This window comes from Suhomyces tanzawaensis (genome assembly GCF_001661415.1).
Source record: "Suhomyces tanzawaensis NRRL Y-17324 unplaced genomic scaffold CANTAscaffold_2, whole genome shotgun sequence".
NCBI classification, from domain to species: Eukaryota; Fungi; Ascomycota; class Pichiomycetes; order Serinales; family Debaryomycetaceae; genus Suhomyces; species Suhomyces tanzawaensis.
Genome location: NW_017963637.1, coordinates 840914 through 854185, shown reverse-complemented (window position 1 = coordinate 854185; position 13272 = coordinate 840914). Strand labels below are relative to the sequence as shown.

General features: G+C 43.0%; 7 protein-coding genes and 1 non-coding gene across 8 annotated transcripts; 5 read left to right on the top strand and 3 right to left on the bottom strand.

Moving 5' to 3' along the window:
- Positions 1-476: 476 nt before the first annotated feature.
- HOL1 (Hol1p) lies at positions 477-2207 on the top strand (the record flags this gene model as incomplete). Its single annotated transcript, XM_020209579.1, has 1 exon — positions 477-2207. The coding sequence occupies one exon, from the start codon at positions 477-479 to the stop codon at positions 2205-2207; it is 1731 nt and encodes a 576-aa protein (XP_020065930.1).
- Positions 2208-2523: 316 nt separating this feature from the next.
- RPP1A (ribosomal protein P1) lies at positions 2524-2838 on the top strand (the record flags this gene model as incomplete). Its single annotated transcript, XM_020209429.1, has 1 exon — positions 2524-2838. One exon carries the CDS (start codon positions 2524-2526, stop codon positions 2836-2838), a length of 315 nt encoding a protein of 104 aa, XP_020065929.1.
- Positions 2839-3093: 255 nt separating this feature from the next.
- Positions 3094-3768, bottom strand: RPL13 (60S ribosomal protein eL13; the record flags this gene model as incomplete). The annotated part of the gene is made up of 1 exon (XM_020210843.1): positions 3094-3768. One exon carries the CDS (start codon positions 3766-3768, stop codon positions 3160-3162), a length of 609 nt encoding a protein of 202 aa, XP_020065928.1. The 3' UTR covers positions 3094-3159.
- A 433-nt stretch (positions 3769-4201) lies between these two features.
- Positions 4202-4969, top strand: RPS16A (40S ribosomal protein uS9; the record flags this gene model as incomplete). The annotated part of the gene is made up of 2 exons (XM_020210842.1): positions 4202-4222; positions 4449-4969. 2 exons carry the CDS (start codon positions 4202-4204, stop codon positions 4854-4856), a joined length of 429 nt encoding a protein of 142 aa, XP_020065927.1. The 3' UTR covers positions 4857-4969.
- Positions 4970-5122: 153 nt separating this feature from the next.
- On the bottom strand, positions 5123-5229 carry CANTADRAFT_t54. The gene has a single exon. It is a non-coding gene; the product is annotated as a tRNA-Pro (tRNA).
- Positions 5230-5512: 283 nt separating this feature from the next.
- On the top strand, positions 5513-8737 carry RIC1 (Ric1p; the record flags this gene model as incomplete). The annotated part of the gene is made up of 3 exons (XM_020209339.1): positions 5513-7078; positions 7124-8518; positions 8564-8737. The coding sequence occupies 3 exons, from the start codon at positions 5513-5515 to the stop codon at positions 8735-8737; spliced, it is 3135 nt and encodes a 1044-aa protein (XP_020065926.1).
- A 1417-nt stretch (positions 8738-10154) lies between these two features.
- Positions 10155-10520, top strand: CANTADRAFT_4805 (uncharacterized protein; the record flags this gene model as incomplete). Its single annotated transcript, XM_020209538.1, has 1 exon — positions 10155-10520. The coding sequence occupies one exon, from the start codon at positions 10155-10157 to the stop codon at positions 10518-10520; it is 366 nt and encodes a 121-aa protein (XP_020065925.1).
- Positions 10521-10625: 105 nt separating this feature from the next.
- On the bottom strand, positions 10626-12569 carry TUB2 (beta-1 tubulin). The gene is made up of 3 exons (XM_020207352.1): positions 12539-12569; positions 12386-12421; positions 10626-12218 (listed from the first exon to the last, which is right to left on the bottom strand). The coding sequence occupies exons 1-3, from the start codon at positions 12548-12550 to the stop codon at positions 10917-10919; spliced, it is 1350 nt and encodes a 449-aa protein (XP_020065924.1). The 5' UTR covers positions 12551-12569; the 3' UTR covers positions 10626-10916.
- Between the last annotated feature and the right edge of the window lie 703 nt (positions 12570-13272).

The window sequence follows — 13272 nt, the reverse complement described above, 5'->3', positions numbered from 1 at the left end:
CTCGGTCGGTCCCCCGATCTACGCCTACTCGCACAATCGCCTATCAACAAATCCGCACTCTCCGCCCTGCCCCAGCCTGGATTCGCTCTTTTGCTGTCAAGTTTATAGTCCCGCCGGTCTCTCCACCACCCCTCTTTCGCTACCCCAACCTCCTCACCATCCCCACCTTTACTGTGCCTGAGAAGCGCATTCGGGGACCGACCTCCTCCAGTCAGTGCGGCTTTGACGTCTACCCGACCAGTTTTTGCCTATTTTGCCAGAATTCACCTGCGGCAGTCATGCACTACTCGGTATCTTATCTCAATTACGTCGTGGCTGCATTATCAAAGCGGAAGTTCTCCACTTGCGTACGATTCAGGTTCGGCACCAACTGTAATTTGGCTGGTTATATATAACATGGATCACCATCTGATTAGCCCAACGATAGCCTCCCAGCATCTCGGGACTAATAATCAAACCTGCCAGTGCTAATCACCATGGACGATCTATCAGTAGAAGCCATTCACACCAACGTCGAGCTCAACGACAGGAAAAACGAAGAGTTCATTCCCGGAACATGTAATATCTACTCCAACACATTTGACGGAAATGAGACCGACCCCACGTCAGGCCAGCCTCTCAAAAGGAAGGGCAATCTTATCTTGATTCCGCAACCCAGCGACTCGTGCAACGACCCTTTGAATTGGTCGTTGGCCCGTAAGGCGTTGAACATCTTTATTCTCACCTTCATCACCGGATTCACTGCTGCCACCTCCAACGATGCAGGGGCCACTCAGGATTCGCTCAACGAGATCTACGGGATCGAGTACTCGTCCATGAACACTGGTGCAGGTGTGCTTTTTGCCAGCATCGCCATCTCCACCTTTATCCTCACTCCGCTGGCCTCTATTTACGGCAGAAAACTCTCCTACTTTATCTGTATCACCATGGGCATGATCGGTGCCATCTGGTTTTCCAGAGCCAAAACCACCACCGACACCATCTGGTCGCAACTATTTGTGGGGGTATCGGAAAGTTGTGCTGAGGCCCATGTCCAGCTCAGTTTGACCGACTTGAGTTTTTTCCACTCTTTGGGTTCGGTTTTGACCCTCTATATCTTAGCCACCTCCATCGGGACGTTTTTGGGTCCCCTCATCGCTGGGTTCATCGTCCAGTACACCAACTTCAGATGGGTGGGCTACGTGGCTGCCATCATTTCGTTCGTGTTGCTTTTGGTGATCGTTTTCGTCATGGACGAAACCTATTTCGATAGGAGCAAGTTCAAGAACAGCGTGATCCAGTCGTATTCCAGTGCTGAATCGGTGACCCACAATGACGAGAAGCCTAAGAACGGCCAGAAAATACAATCTGTCGACTTCGACGACTCGGCTGACTTGCAGAGCCGGACTCAAGACTTGTCTGCTTATGTTACCGAAGGAGCTCACGAGCCACGCAAACCATACTGGCAAAGAAAACAGCTCATCACCTTGGCTTCCAACGTGAAAGGGACTGGTTTCAAGCAATATTGCACCCAGCTTCGTATGTTATTCAAGGTATTCATGTATCCTCCAGTAATTTTCGGAGGGTTGGTGTGGGGGATCCAAGATGCCTTATTGACGTTTTATCTCACGGTTGAAGATGATAACTACTACGACGCCCCTTACAACTATAGCAACACTGGTGTTGCGCTCATGAATGTGCCCACGTTAATCGGAGCAGTCATCGGTTGTTTCTACGCAGGTACTTTGAGTGATTACTTTACCATCTGGATGGCAAAGCGTAACAAAGGTATCCAAGAAGCCGAATCCAGATTGTGGTTTCTTATTCTTCCTGGTGTTTTTGCACCAATTGGTTTGGTGTGCTTTGGATTGGGTACTGACCGTGACTGGCATTGGGGAGCAACCTACTTTGCTCTTGGCTTAGTGGGTTTTGGCTTTGGTTGTTCCGGTGATGTCAGTATGTCGTACTTGATGGATGCATACCCAGATATGGTTATCGAAATGATGTGTGGAGTTGCTGTGATAAATAACACGATTGGATGCATCTTCACCTTTGCGTGCTCACCATGGCTTGATGCCATGGGGATCACCAACTCCTTAATCATCCTTGCCGTCATCGAAGCCATCATCATGTTGTCGTGTATTGTGTTTATCTACTACGGTAAGAGAATCAGAATATGGACTAAGCCATGGTACTTGGAATTTTGCGAGTCTCGTGACAAGATTTAGTGAACTAAAATAAATTAATACGGGTAATACCTCCAGTAGTATGTTATACCAGATGGATAGCTTCCACCGATTGCTAACCTGATCCCATACATTTGGGTGCAAAAAGCGGTCGGTCGTGTTTGAACCATCAGCCTCATGTACACGTGATTTCCCGGGCTGCAGCCCTAATCCCTTGCTCGCACCTGCATAGGGCGCACCATCCTCCTCCACCACCAAAATGAAGAACTTTTCAATCCCGCTCATACTCTTTTCAACCAAACTAAGAATAGTCTGCCTTTTGGAAAGCTTAAACTGATTATATCTAGTTAAATTCATAATGTCTGTTGAAACCGCTTTATCCTACGCTGCCTTGATCTTGACTGACGCTGAAGTCGAAGTCTCCGCTGAAAAGTTGTTGACCTTGGTCAACAAGGCTAACGTCGAAGTCGAAGGTATCTGGGCTGACATCTACGCCAAGGCCTTGGAAGGTAAGGACTTGAAGGAATTGTTCTTCAACTTCTCTGCTGCTCCAGCTGCCTCTGCTGCTCCATCTGCCGCTGCTGGTGGTGCCGCTGAAGAAGCTGCCGAAGAAAAGGCCGAAGAAGCCAAGGAAGAATCCGACGATGACATGGGTTTCGGTTTATTCGATTAAACGATGTAATCTTCAAGTACCTTTGCAGTTCATCACCAAGGGTAATGGGTGGTTTAGGTTTCTATAGATTGTATTAAATATATTGAATAATGTCATAATATTGTGTAGACTCACAGACGAGCAAATGCCTAGGAAGGGACAACAGCGATGAGGGATCAGGTAACGAGCAGAGGCGAAGAGCCACATGCCATGCCAGCATCGGTGGGACAGTAGCCAGTCTTGTGGCCCACACAACGGTATAGACTTACATGGTTTACTAATACATGATTATATTATTCACATACATACTAGATAAATGTACATTTAGTTGGAGGACAGAATTTACTTCTTCTTCTTGTCAGCTTCAGCTTCAGCAGCTTCTCTAGCACGCTTTTCTCTGATACCCTTGTATTTCTTGTCAGATTGAGCCAATCTCAAGGTGGTGAAAGCAGAAACGGATTGTTCTGGGACAGCTCTTGGGGCAGATTCGATTTCTGGTTGGACAACTGGGAAAGTAGCACCAGTAGAAATTTGCTTGTAAGCAGCAGCTTCGGAAGCCTTAGTCTTCTTGTCGAAGATAACCAACTTGGACTTGTATTCTTGTAATCTGGCAACGTTGGCGTCGAAGGTTTCTTGGGACTTGTTTTGTCTTCTGTGGTCAGCGGCAATACCGATGGTTCTAGCGTACTTAGCGGTCAAGCCAGCAGCCTTCAATTCGGCCAAGGTGAAACCTCTACCGGCTCTAACCTTTCTGTTGTATTTGACGGTTGGGGCTCTGACAACTGGTCTCAAAGCATCAAGAGGTCTTGGGGCAATCTTGGCAGCCTTGGACAATCTAGCTTGTCTTCTGGAAGCCTTCTTACCGGCTTGGTCAAAGTGAACTTTGACACGTTCTTGCCAGTGCTTTCTGAAGTGATTCTTCAATAATGGTAAGTTCTTGGAGATAGCCATCTTGGTTGTAGTAGAAAAGAAGACGAACCAGTACTTGGATTTAAAAATTTTCCATATAGGTGATACTGCGCGATAGTACTGTGCGAGGGCCTCGGGTGGAACCTGCAAAAAATTTGCCAAAGTGCATGTTCACCGCAATTTCTGGGCCAATTCCTGTATGAAAACGCAGTCACTCTTCGCTCCCGCACATCTGGGCCCGTAAGTAAACTGGGGTCTGCCGCACGGGCCCCGGCCCATATGCACTCCCCGCGCCCTGCCCCCGGCACCTGGAAACCACTGTGTCACGTGACACACATTTCCCCTACCCCCTACTGCGGCACGGGTGTCGAGTCGCACAAACCTTTACCGCAGCCTTAGAATTTTTCACCTAGTGTTCGAAAAAACAGGATAGAAAAATTTTAACTTATACTTCTTTCAATACTATCGAAGCAAGATGTCCACTCAATCTGTCCAAGTATGTAAAGACCCATTACAGAACACCACGAACCAAGATAAAATATAACGCCAGGGCCTATCAATACTCCATCCTCCGTGTGATTCACGAAGCACACCCATCCACATTCCTCATGGCACCGATCGCCAGGAGATCATCAGCCAAAAGCCCTCCAGGCCACAGGCACAGGCGCGTTGTCAGGCCCTGGCATTATAGCGTGAACAGCAGAACCAGTACTAACATCTAGACTTTTGGTAAAAAGAAGACCGCTACTGCCGTTGCCCACGTCAAGGCCGGTAAGGGTTTGATCAAGGTCAACGGTGCCCCAATCACCTTAGTTCAACCAGAAATCTTGAGATTCAAGGTTTACGAACCATTAACCCTCGTTGGTTTAGACAAATTCCAAAACATTGATATCAGAGTCAAGGTCACCGGTGGTGGTCACGTCTCTCAAGTTTACGCTATCAGACAAGCTATTGCCAAGGGATTGGTTGCTTACCACCAAAAGTTCGTTGACGAAGCTTCTAAGAACGAATTGAAGAAGATCTTCGCCGCTTACGACAAGACCTTGTTGGTTGCTGACTCCAGAAGAATGGAACCAAAGAAGTTCGGTGGTCGTGGTGCCAGAGCCAGATTCCAAAAGTCTTACCGTTAAAACTCCTCCAAAATCAAGAAAGTCTTATCATATATATTTTCACTTGGCGTTCTTCATGTACTCGTATATAAGGAACCTTGTTTATTAGTCTAATCTTGGGTTTAATATACACCACAAATATCAGAACTATCGTAGAGAAGTGTAGCTGTAATCTGAACCTTGCACCAGATACCCCATTGCGTTTGTACATAACGAGATGAGCTATAACTAAACTGAGAATCCATATTGTAAGGATGAATATTGGAATAAAAAATTACCAAAAAGAAGGGGCGAGCTGGGAATTGAACCCAGGGCCTCTCGCATGCTTGTGAAATTAGCTCAGTAAACTGAACAGTCACCCAAAGCGAGAATCATACCACTAGACCACACGCCCATATTTTGTGATCGGAGTATAAGCTAAATTTTGATCTCAACGCCATTTTTGCAGGAAAAAATGCCCCAAACGCCCCCATATTACTACCAAGTCCACCTTCTATGTAATATTGACAATTTCCTAATACACCTGTGCCCTCTTAGGATCTAAACTATCTATTTATCGCTGCCCAGGAGCTCATGCCATTATTTGCTGACTAACTGATTACGTAAGACGAGTCCTAAATCATAGCCAGTTCTTGGGGACACATAAACTAACTTCCATCACCATCTTTCCTAGCAAAATGGTATGGGTCGAATCATGTCCCGAGAATCTGATAGCCCTCCCATTTAAGGAGCCAATTGTCAAGCTCATTCACATAGCCCATACCTCATTACTAGTCGTTTTGACAACTAGTTCTGTTTATCTCATAAATCAGCATACCTTGTTACCCATAGCATCACATTCCAGATCCGCCGAATCCATTCAGCTGCATGGAAAGAACATCAATGTGAAGACTAAGCATGTTTCAGTGAACACTGCCCAATTACAAAAGATTTCAACCGTCAATTTGTTTGTACAATCTGATAAGGACTATCTTGTGATATACCAAATACTCATCAATTACTCAACATCCTTATACGAAATTAATAGTATTAAGAGTGATCTGACTTTACAAAGTGGATTGCCGTTGAGTTATACCTCCAAAAAGTTCAGTTTGGCGAGCTTCATCAAATCGGCTACGAAAACAATCATTCATGGAGGAGACAAGGCATCAATAAATTTAGAGAACATTGAGCATTTGAATAACAGTGGGCTTGAGGATGAATTAGGTGGCTATATAGTGGAATCTGCTAAGATCTCTGTTTTCAAAATGTTGAAGATCAAGATCGGTCTCGACAGATACTGGTTGAAACAGAATAGCCACAACTTGATTATATACAATGGACACGACCGCAAGCCAGAATCAGAAGAGGAGGAAGAGTTTGAGAATAGCCATTTCCAAATTATCAATATTCAAACCTTCAAAAATTCGGTTCTCTCATTAGACGAGACCGAGTGGTATCATAATAAATCCAAATTGGTCTACATTAACTACAATCTTTTTAAGAACTATTTTATTTTCGTTAATGAAGATAAGGAGCTTTGGTTATTACATTTTGAAGTATCTGAAGACTCAGAAATTATCCCACTAGGCACGAAGTTGCAATCTGATATTCTAACAACCAAGGTTAAATTTTACTTCAATCCCCAATCTGATCTTATTTTAATTTCTGCAAATGATGAGCTATCTATCTATAAGATAGACACAACTAAGTCGTTGTTGGATAATTATGGTAAGATTAAAGATGTGAATGTCGACTCGACGGTAGTAACATGGTCTTCGTGTGGTGAATTCTTCACAGTTCTCGATAAGAAGACAGGTTATTGGTCTTTGCATTCGAAGTTTGGGAACTCTTCATTTGACTCGTATGAATTATTGAATGAGCTTGAGGAAAGAAATGACGAAAATCGTCAATTTTTAAGGAGTTCGAACATAATCATCAGTCCTAATTCTTCCTCTTTATATCTCATCAACCACAACAACAGCAAGTTGTATAGAGTCAATCTTTTGACGAGATCATATGATTCGAAAATCTTGTTCCGTGACTCTAACTATATTAGTGTTATTTACAAAAACAAGTCGTTTGTGAGATTCCCAATATTGCACAAGTTCAAAAATATAAATAATAGGATAGAAGGGTTTAATGGATCAAGTACCAAGTCTGCCAAGAGTATCAGTGGAAAATTAACCATTTCAAGAAATAAGTTTAATCAATTTTCCATCACCTATGGAAATGAGATTGCAATTTCAACCCCTCTCAACTCAGTAAAAGCAGTTCTAAATGGATCGAAGGAAAAGCTTAGTGGAGAGGAGTTTTCAAACTCTATCACAGGCGAAGTCAATCATCTCTTATGGTTTAATTTCAAAAATTATTACAGTGATTCCTTAAATATTGTGAACCACTTCTGGTTTAATGATTACTTAATATTGATAAATCGGAAGTTTGATGATGAGTACATAGCCAAAGAAGGGGATGAAATGAATGATAATGAAATGGGACATTTGGTTGATGAGATTATAGTCTTGAATACTCCCATGTCAAAGTACGGTAACGGAGGTGAGAATTTCGTCTTTGATAGTGACTTAATTCTCTGGAAGTATGATTTCAAAACTCCGTTCATTAGTGTTGACCCCACAGAAATTTCCCACAACCTAACGAACTTGCTTATTTTGACCAAGGATCTCAGATTGGTAATCATAGAGTTGAACGACCAAAAATTGATTCTTGATGAATCCGGCGATGCATCTGATCAGAAAAACTATAACATATTTATTGGTGTCAACAAAACTATTCACTTGTCGACCATCAGTTCCAAGCTCAATCTCAGGAATATCACCAAGTCCACGATAATTGAAAGAAAGCACTTCTTATTTTTGCTCAACACTGGTGAATTATATCTCTTGAAAAATCAATCTGCCAGAGATTCGTTTGCCAATCCGGTGAATGCAATCAAGCCTAGTAATATGTACGATTTGATTTTGATCAACCAGTCAGTGGAGTCTTTCAAAACGCAATCAATTACTTTCAATGACCAGGAAATTGAATACTTGCATGTTGTTAACGCACATAACCTTTTGATTTATGAGTTGAGAGATCTCGTGCTCAATGCTTTTGATAAGTCTGCAACAGTTTACGATGGTATCGAATCTCCCGGTGGACTTTCAGGAGAGCTTCACCCGGTTTCTGTTGATATAGACAATTATCAACCAGTTGAACTAAACACAAGTGATGGGCTGGAATCTTCACTCCAATTAGTGGTTGTTGAAAACCAAGTTCTTGACAAAAGTACCACTGGAGGGTTAATAATAAAGCCTAAATTGTCGCATAAACTCGTGCTCAACAACTTCATTGAGAATGAACTTATTCATAGACCTTTGAATTCAAAAGAGATATCTTCCAAGTATTCGAAATACAATGGCTACAACTATTGCCTTGAATTGTTATTGTTCAAGTACCTCACCGAAACCTTTGATTCGGATACTGTTTTGAAATCTTTGATAAGTTTAATTGAATTGAACGAAGATGCTGAACGTATCTTCATTAATTGTCTAAGAAAGATTGAAGTTGGATTCTGGGAACCATTTTTTGATGTGTTGAATACTTCCCCGGTTGATTTCATGAATCGGTTGATAGAAAAAGGAAATGTGGAGTTGTGTTATAATTTCTTGATTGTTTACTTGAATGTCAAGAAGGAAGAAACTCCAGTAATATCTAATAATTCCAAGAAAAAGAAGAACAAGAGTAAAAAGAAGGATCCTGGATACCTTTTGGACTCCAAGGACAAACAGATTATTCTCAAGATTGTGGTTATGCTCGATAAGGCCAAGAAATGGGACTGGTGCTTCGAATTATGTCGTTTTATCAAGCTTCTCGAGCCCTCGGGCGTGTTATTGAAGGAAATAAGATCTTCACTTTCTGGCTGAGGCCAAGAACTTTTGAAGGTTGATAAATAGAGACTACCTCAAGCTGTTTTGCTCATTAGTACCGATCCTTACTCAGGCCATGCACTAATAAGCTTACCTCGCATGATCCACAAGAAGTGGACAATTCATTGTATCATTAAATGATAGAAATAACATCCACTTTTGTTGGAATTCTGAAGGTCTGAAAAGCTTTCATGACTTAGGTCTCTGTATTGTACAGTCCAAGTATAGTTGAAGGAGACCAATCAGGCGTAAGGCTGTTCCTTTGGCGCCCGAGGTTCTTCGTCTGATGTTGTATGTACGCATACGTTGGTCACTTGCGCTCATTGTATTATCTGGGGAGCTAGCTATAAGAAATTTTATACTCGCTCAGGGCCTATGCAAAAGCCTATTAAAGACCTACCCAGTCTCGTCTAGCTGATATCATTACGGAGGTAGTATGGAAGTAAGTGTCCTAGGTCTTTGACACATTTCTTTTGCATATTCTAATGCGAAAGTGTTTTCTAGTTGACACATTAAATGCATAAACCATTGCTCTTCTATTGGCTATGGCTCCTTGTAGGACCCGTTAACGCCGCCTTTACCTTGGACCACTCTGCAGGTATTATGTGTGCCTTCGTCAGCGCTGACGGTAGGCGGTCTTCCTCGATTTCCGGAAAAGATGAGAAGACCCTGCCTGTGCCTGTGCCTGTGCCTGGCATTATCTAACAATTCTCCGATTTCTCTAAAATCCTCAGTAACGTCGGAAACCCTTCCATTTTCCTGTGGGTCAATGGCTACAACGGTAAGTAATCATTACTCGGAGGTGATTGACTTTGACGAACAGCGTTTTCAGCGTTTTCTAGTCTCGGAAGACAAATGGCCTGTGGTGTTCAAAGGGCCTGTTGGGCCTGACTATGACCTGGATTGCCTTGTGAACGCTACTGACTACTACTGTGTGTATGTAGCCATTTCATTTTGGGTCCAGGCACGGGCTTATCCTTTTCGTGATGGTCTCGCTGGCCGCTTTTTTCCAATACAATAGCAGACTTTTCGTCGATATTGGTTCAATTCAAGACGACAAGAGATTTTACCACGAAAATAAGGATTAAGAACCAGAAAAACCTACAGCTTCAGCAGTAATTCACAATACAGGATGATGGTTGATGATAAAAAGCGACTAGCATAGTATACCAAAAAGATTTATTTTGTATTGCAGCATGCATTATTGCACCAGTATAGTTTTTCAGCTTGAACCTCTGACTTTCAATAACAATGATCCTGATGATTCGTAGTTCATCTGATGGCTTGGTTCACTGGTGGTGCAAGTTTCGCAGCCAGGTGATAACCAGGTCGTATCACGTGTGCTTGAAATCACGTGTTGTCTCAGCCAACCAAACGTCGTCTTTTAAAAAAAACCAGTAATCACACCAACATCATGACTTTAGCTACCGAGTTTGCAGAGACCACCCGTAGGTCGGTCAACAATGCCGACATGAGAAAGAGGGTGTTGCACTTATACCGCAAGTACATCCGTAATGCCAGAGAATTTTGTGACTTATACGAGTTAGACATGCCAGTATCCAACGTCAAGACAAAGATCCGTCAAGAATTCGAAAGACAAAGATTCGTCACCGATTTAGGTGTCAACAACCACTTAGTCATGAAGGGCCAAATGGAATTCCAAGAGTTGATCAATTTCTGGAAGCAACAGTGTCACGTCATGAGATACTTTGACAACCAGAACAGTTATAATGTTGTGGATAAGAACGATTTTGTTAAGAACTTCCTTAGATCTAACTAGGTTAGATCACTGCATCAGCGAAAGCTACAGGTTGTATCTATGATACGGCTTTATAAAGTAATATATTATTGAATGAGAAAACTGTAGCATCTAAACATAAAGAAAGGCACGAGTCAACGAACACCAATAATCAGTTAACCTTGGTTACTCCACTGCTGAATAGTAGACTATTTGGGCTCAGGTTGCAATTTGGATCCGTCAACATTGCGAATATGATTTGATGCATTGAATTTAATGTACTGTCAGGTGTAGGGCAAATAGAGAAGGACCAAATCAAAAGGTTTGTGGGCCAGCAATAACCGTGAGTAACTTTTACTTGCAAACAGTAGGGTATAAATTAACTATTATATATAAGAAGCAAAGAGAAATAAACATAAAGAACACCTAACCAGGCATTTACTCTAATTGGTCATCTAATGGAGCTTCATCAGCGTATTCCAATTCCTCTTCTTCATCAACACTGGCTTCTTGGTATTGTTGGTATTCACTAACCAAGTCATTCATGTTGGATTCAGCTTCAGTGAATTCCATTTCATCCATACCTTCGGAAGTGTACCAATGCAAGAAAGCCTTTCTTCTGAACATAGCACTGAATTGGTCTCCAACTCTCTTGAACAATTCTTGAATAGAGGTGGAGTTACCAATGAAAGTAGCAGACATGTCCAAATCCTTTGGAGCGACAGAACAAACAGCAGTTTGCACGTTGTTTGGAATCCACTCAACGAAGTAAGAGGAGTTCTTGGTTTGGACCTTGTGCATTTCATCCTCAACTTCCTTGACGGAAACCTTACCTCTGAAGAAGGCAGCGACAGTCAAGTATCTACCATTCTTTGGGTCAGAAGCAGCCATCATATTCTTGGAGTCAAACATTTGTTGGGTTAACTCTGGGACAGTCAATGATCTGAAAGATTGAGAACCTAAAGAAGTTAATGGAGCGTAACCGACCATGAAGAAATGTAATCTTGGGAATGGGACCAAGTTAACAGCCAACTTTCTCAAATCAGAGTTCAATTGACCTGGGTAACGTAAAGAGGTAGTAACACCCGACATGACAGAAGAAACCAAGTTGTTCAACTCCACGTAGGATGGAGTTGGCAACTTCAAGGTCTTTTGACAAATGTTGTACAAAGCCTCGTTATCAATACAGAAGGTCTCATCGGAGTTTTCAACCAATTGATGGATAGACAAAGTGGCGTTATATGGTTCAATGACAGTATCGGAAAGCTTTGGGGATGGAACAACGGAGAAAGTAGCCATCATTCTGTCTGGAAATTCTTCTCTAATCTTGGAAATTAATAAAGTACCCATACCAGAACCGGTACCACCACCTAAGGAGTGTGTTATTTGGAAACCTTGCAAGGAGTCACATCCTTCGGCTTCTCTTCTGATGACATCCATGACGGAGTCAACCAATTCGGCACCTTCAGTGTAGTGACCCTTGGCCCAGACATTACCAGCGGAGCTTTGGCCAAAAATGAAGTTATCAGGACGGAACAAGTTACCGATCTTGGAGGTCTTGACGCCATCAATGGTACCTGGCTCCAAATCGACCATAACTGCACGTGGAACATACTTTCCGGAGGAGGCTTCGTTGAAATAAACGTTCAACTTGGATCTTTGGATTTCTTCAGTGCCGTGGTAGTTACCGTTGCTGTCCAAACCATGTTCGCCACAGATGGTTTCCCAGAATGCAGCACCCTGTATTGTTAGTATGGATCACCGTTTTAGGGCGTTGATCTCTGTCATCATACACCGATTGGAAGCCGCCATCATGGGGCGTCCCATTCAGCGGCGTGATCTATTCTCGTGCACGCGTCTTCTGATCAATCGTTGATTCCCCTTCTGCTGAGCTGGTCGCTACGTACAATTTGGTTACCACATTGACCGGTGGATAAATGAATCTAGATGTGTTAGTACCGCGTTTCAAGCGCCAAAATTGCCCATCTCCAAAATCCCTGCAAACATCATGGGAGGATTGGGCGGAGTCTGGCTTGGCCGATCGGGGCTGTAGTACTTACAATTTCCCTCATTGCTGCCTTTTCGAAATGTCTAAAAGAACTGCTTTCGTTATATATTGACAAGGTTGTTTTGATTTGAGTATTGGCGATTCGTCTAGAATCGGTGCGCGCACGCCCGATGTGTGTTTGAATTACCGCATTGGGGTGCAAGCGACCGGGTCAGAATTGATGGGTCTAGTTGTACGACGGGGTTTAGCCTGCCAGCCGTGGAACTGCCCCGTAGTTCTTGCGCGGTGTCGCAGAAGTAGCGCTACGCGTCTTTCTTGCTGAATTGACCGTGTTGGCTGCTGAGCTGCTTTACGGTTCTTCCCCTATATTGAGGCCGCCTTTCGCACCCACCAAAATGATACTGTTGACTGATGTAGTGTCAGCAGTCGAGTTGTGTACTATAAGTGTGGATTAGGTGTTCTACTCACATAAATTACACAGATTAGATTTCAAGGATTGACCAACGGGTTTTCCCGTCTTTGGTTGTTGAGCATTCTGGCTCGATATTCCGAATTATTCTGTAATTATTGACAAAAGTTACCAAAATTTATTTCTTATAAGACCAGACAATCAGCCCCTCAACCGCAAATGGATATACCGCAGTACCTCAGTAGGAGCCTGCTCCCCCTATGCTGATTTCTGCGTTGGAAAAGTCTGGTTCACTGTGGAGAAATCAAGCACGTGACACATCACTGGCATCGCTCACAACCTCCAATTATCTCCCTCTATCTACATATCTATGCCCT

Coding starts and splice junctions, on each gene's coding strand:
- TUB2 (XM_020207352.1), bottom strand. Junction 12,219..12,385: donor GTCAATGTGGTAACCAAATT/GTACGTAGCGAC, acceptor CTAACAATACAG/GGTGCTGCATTCTGGGAAAC.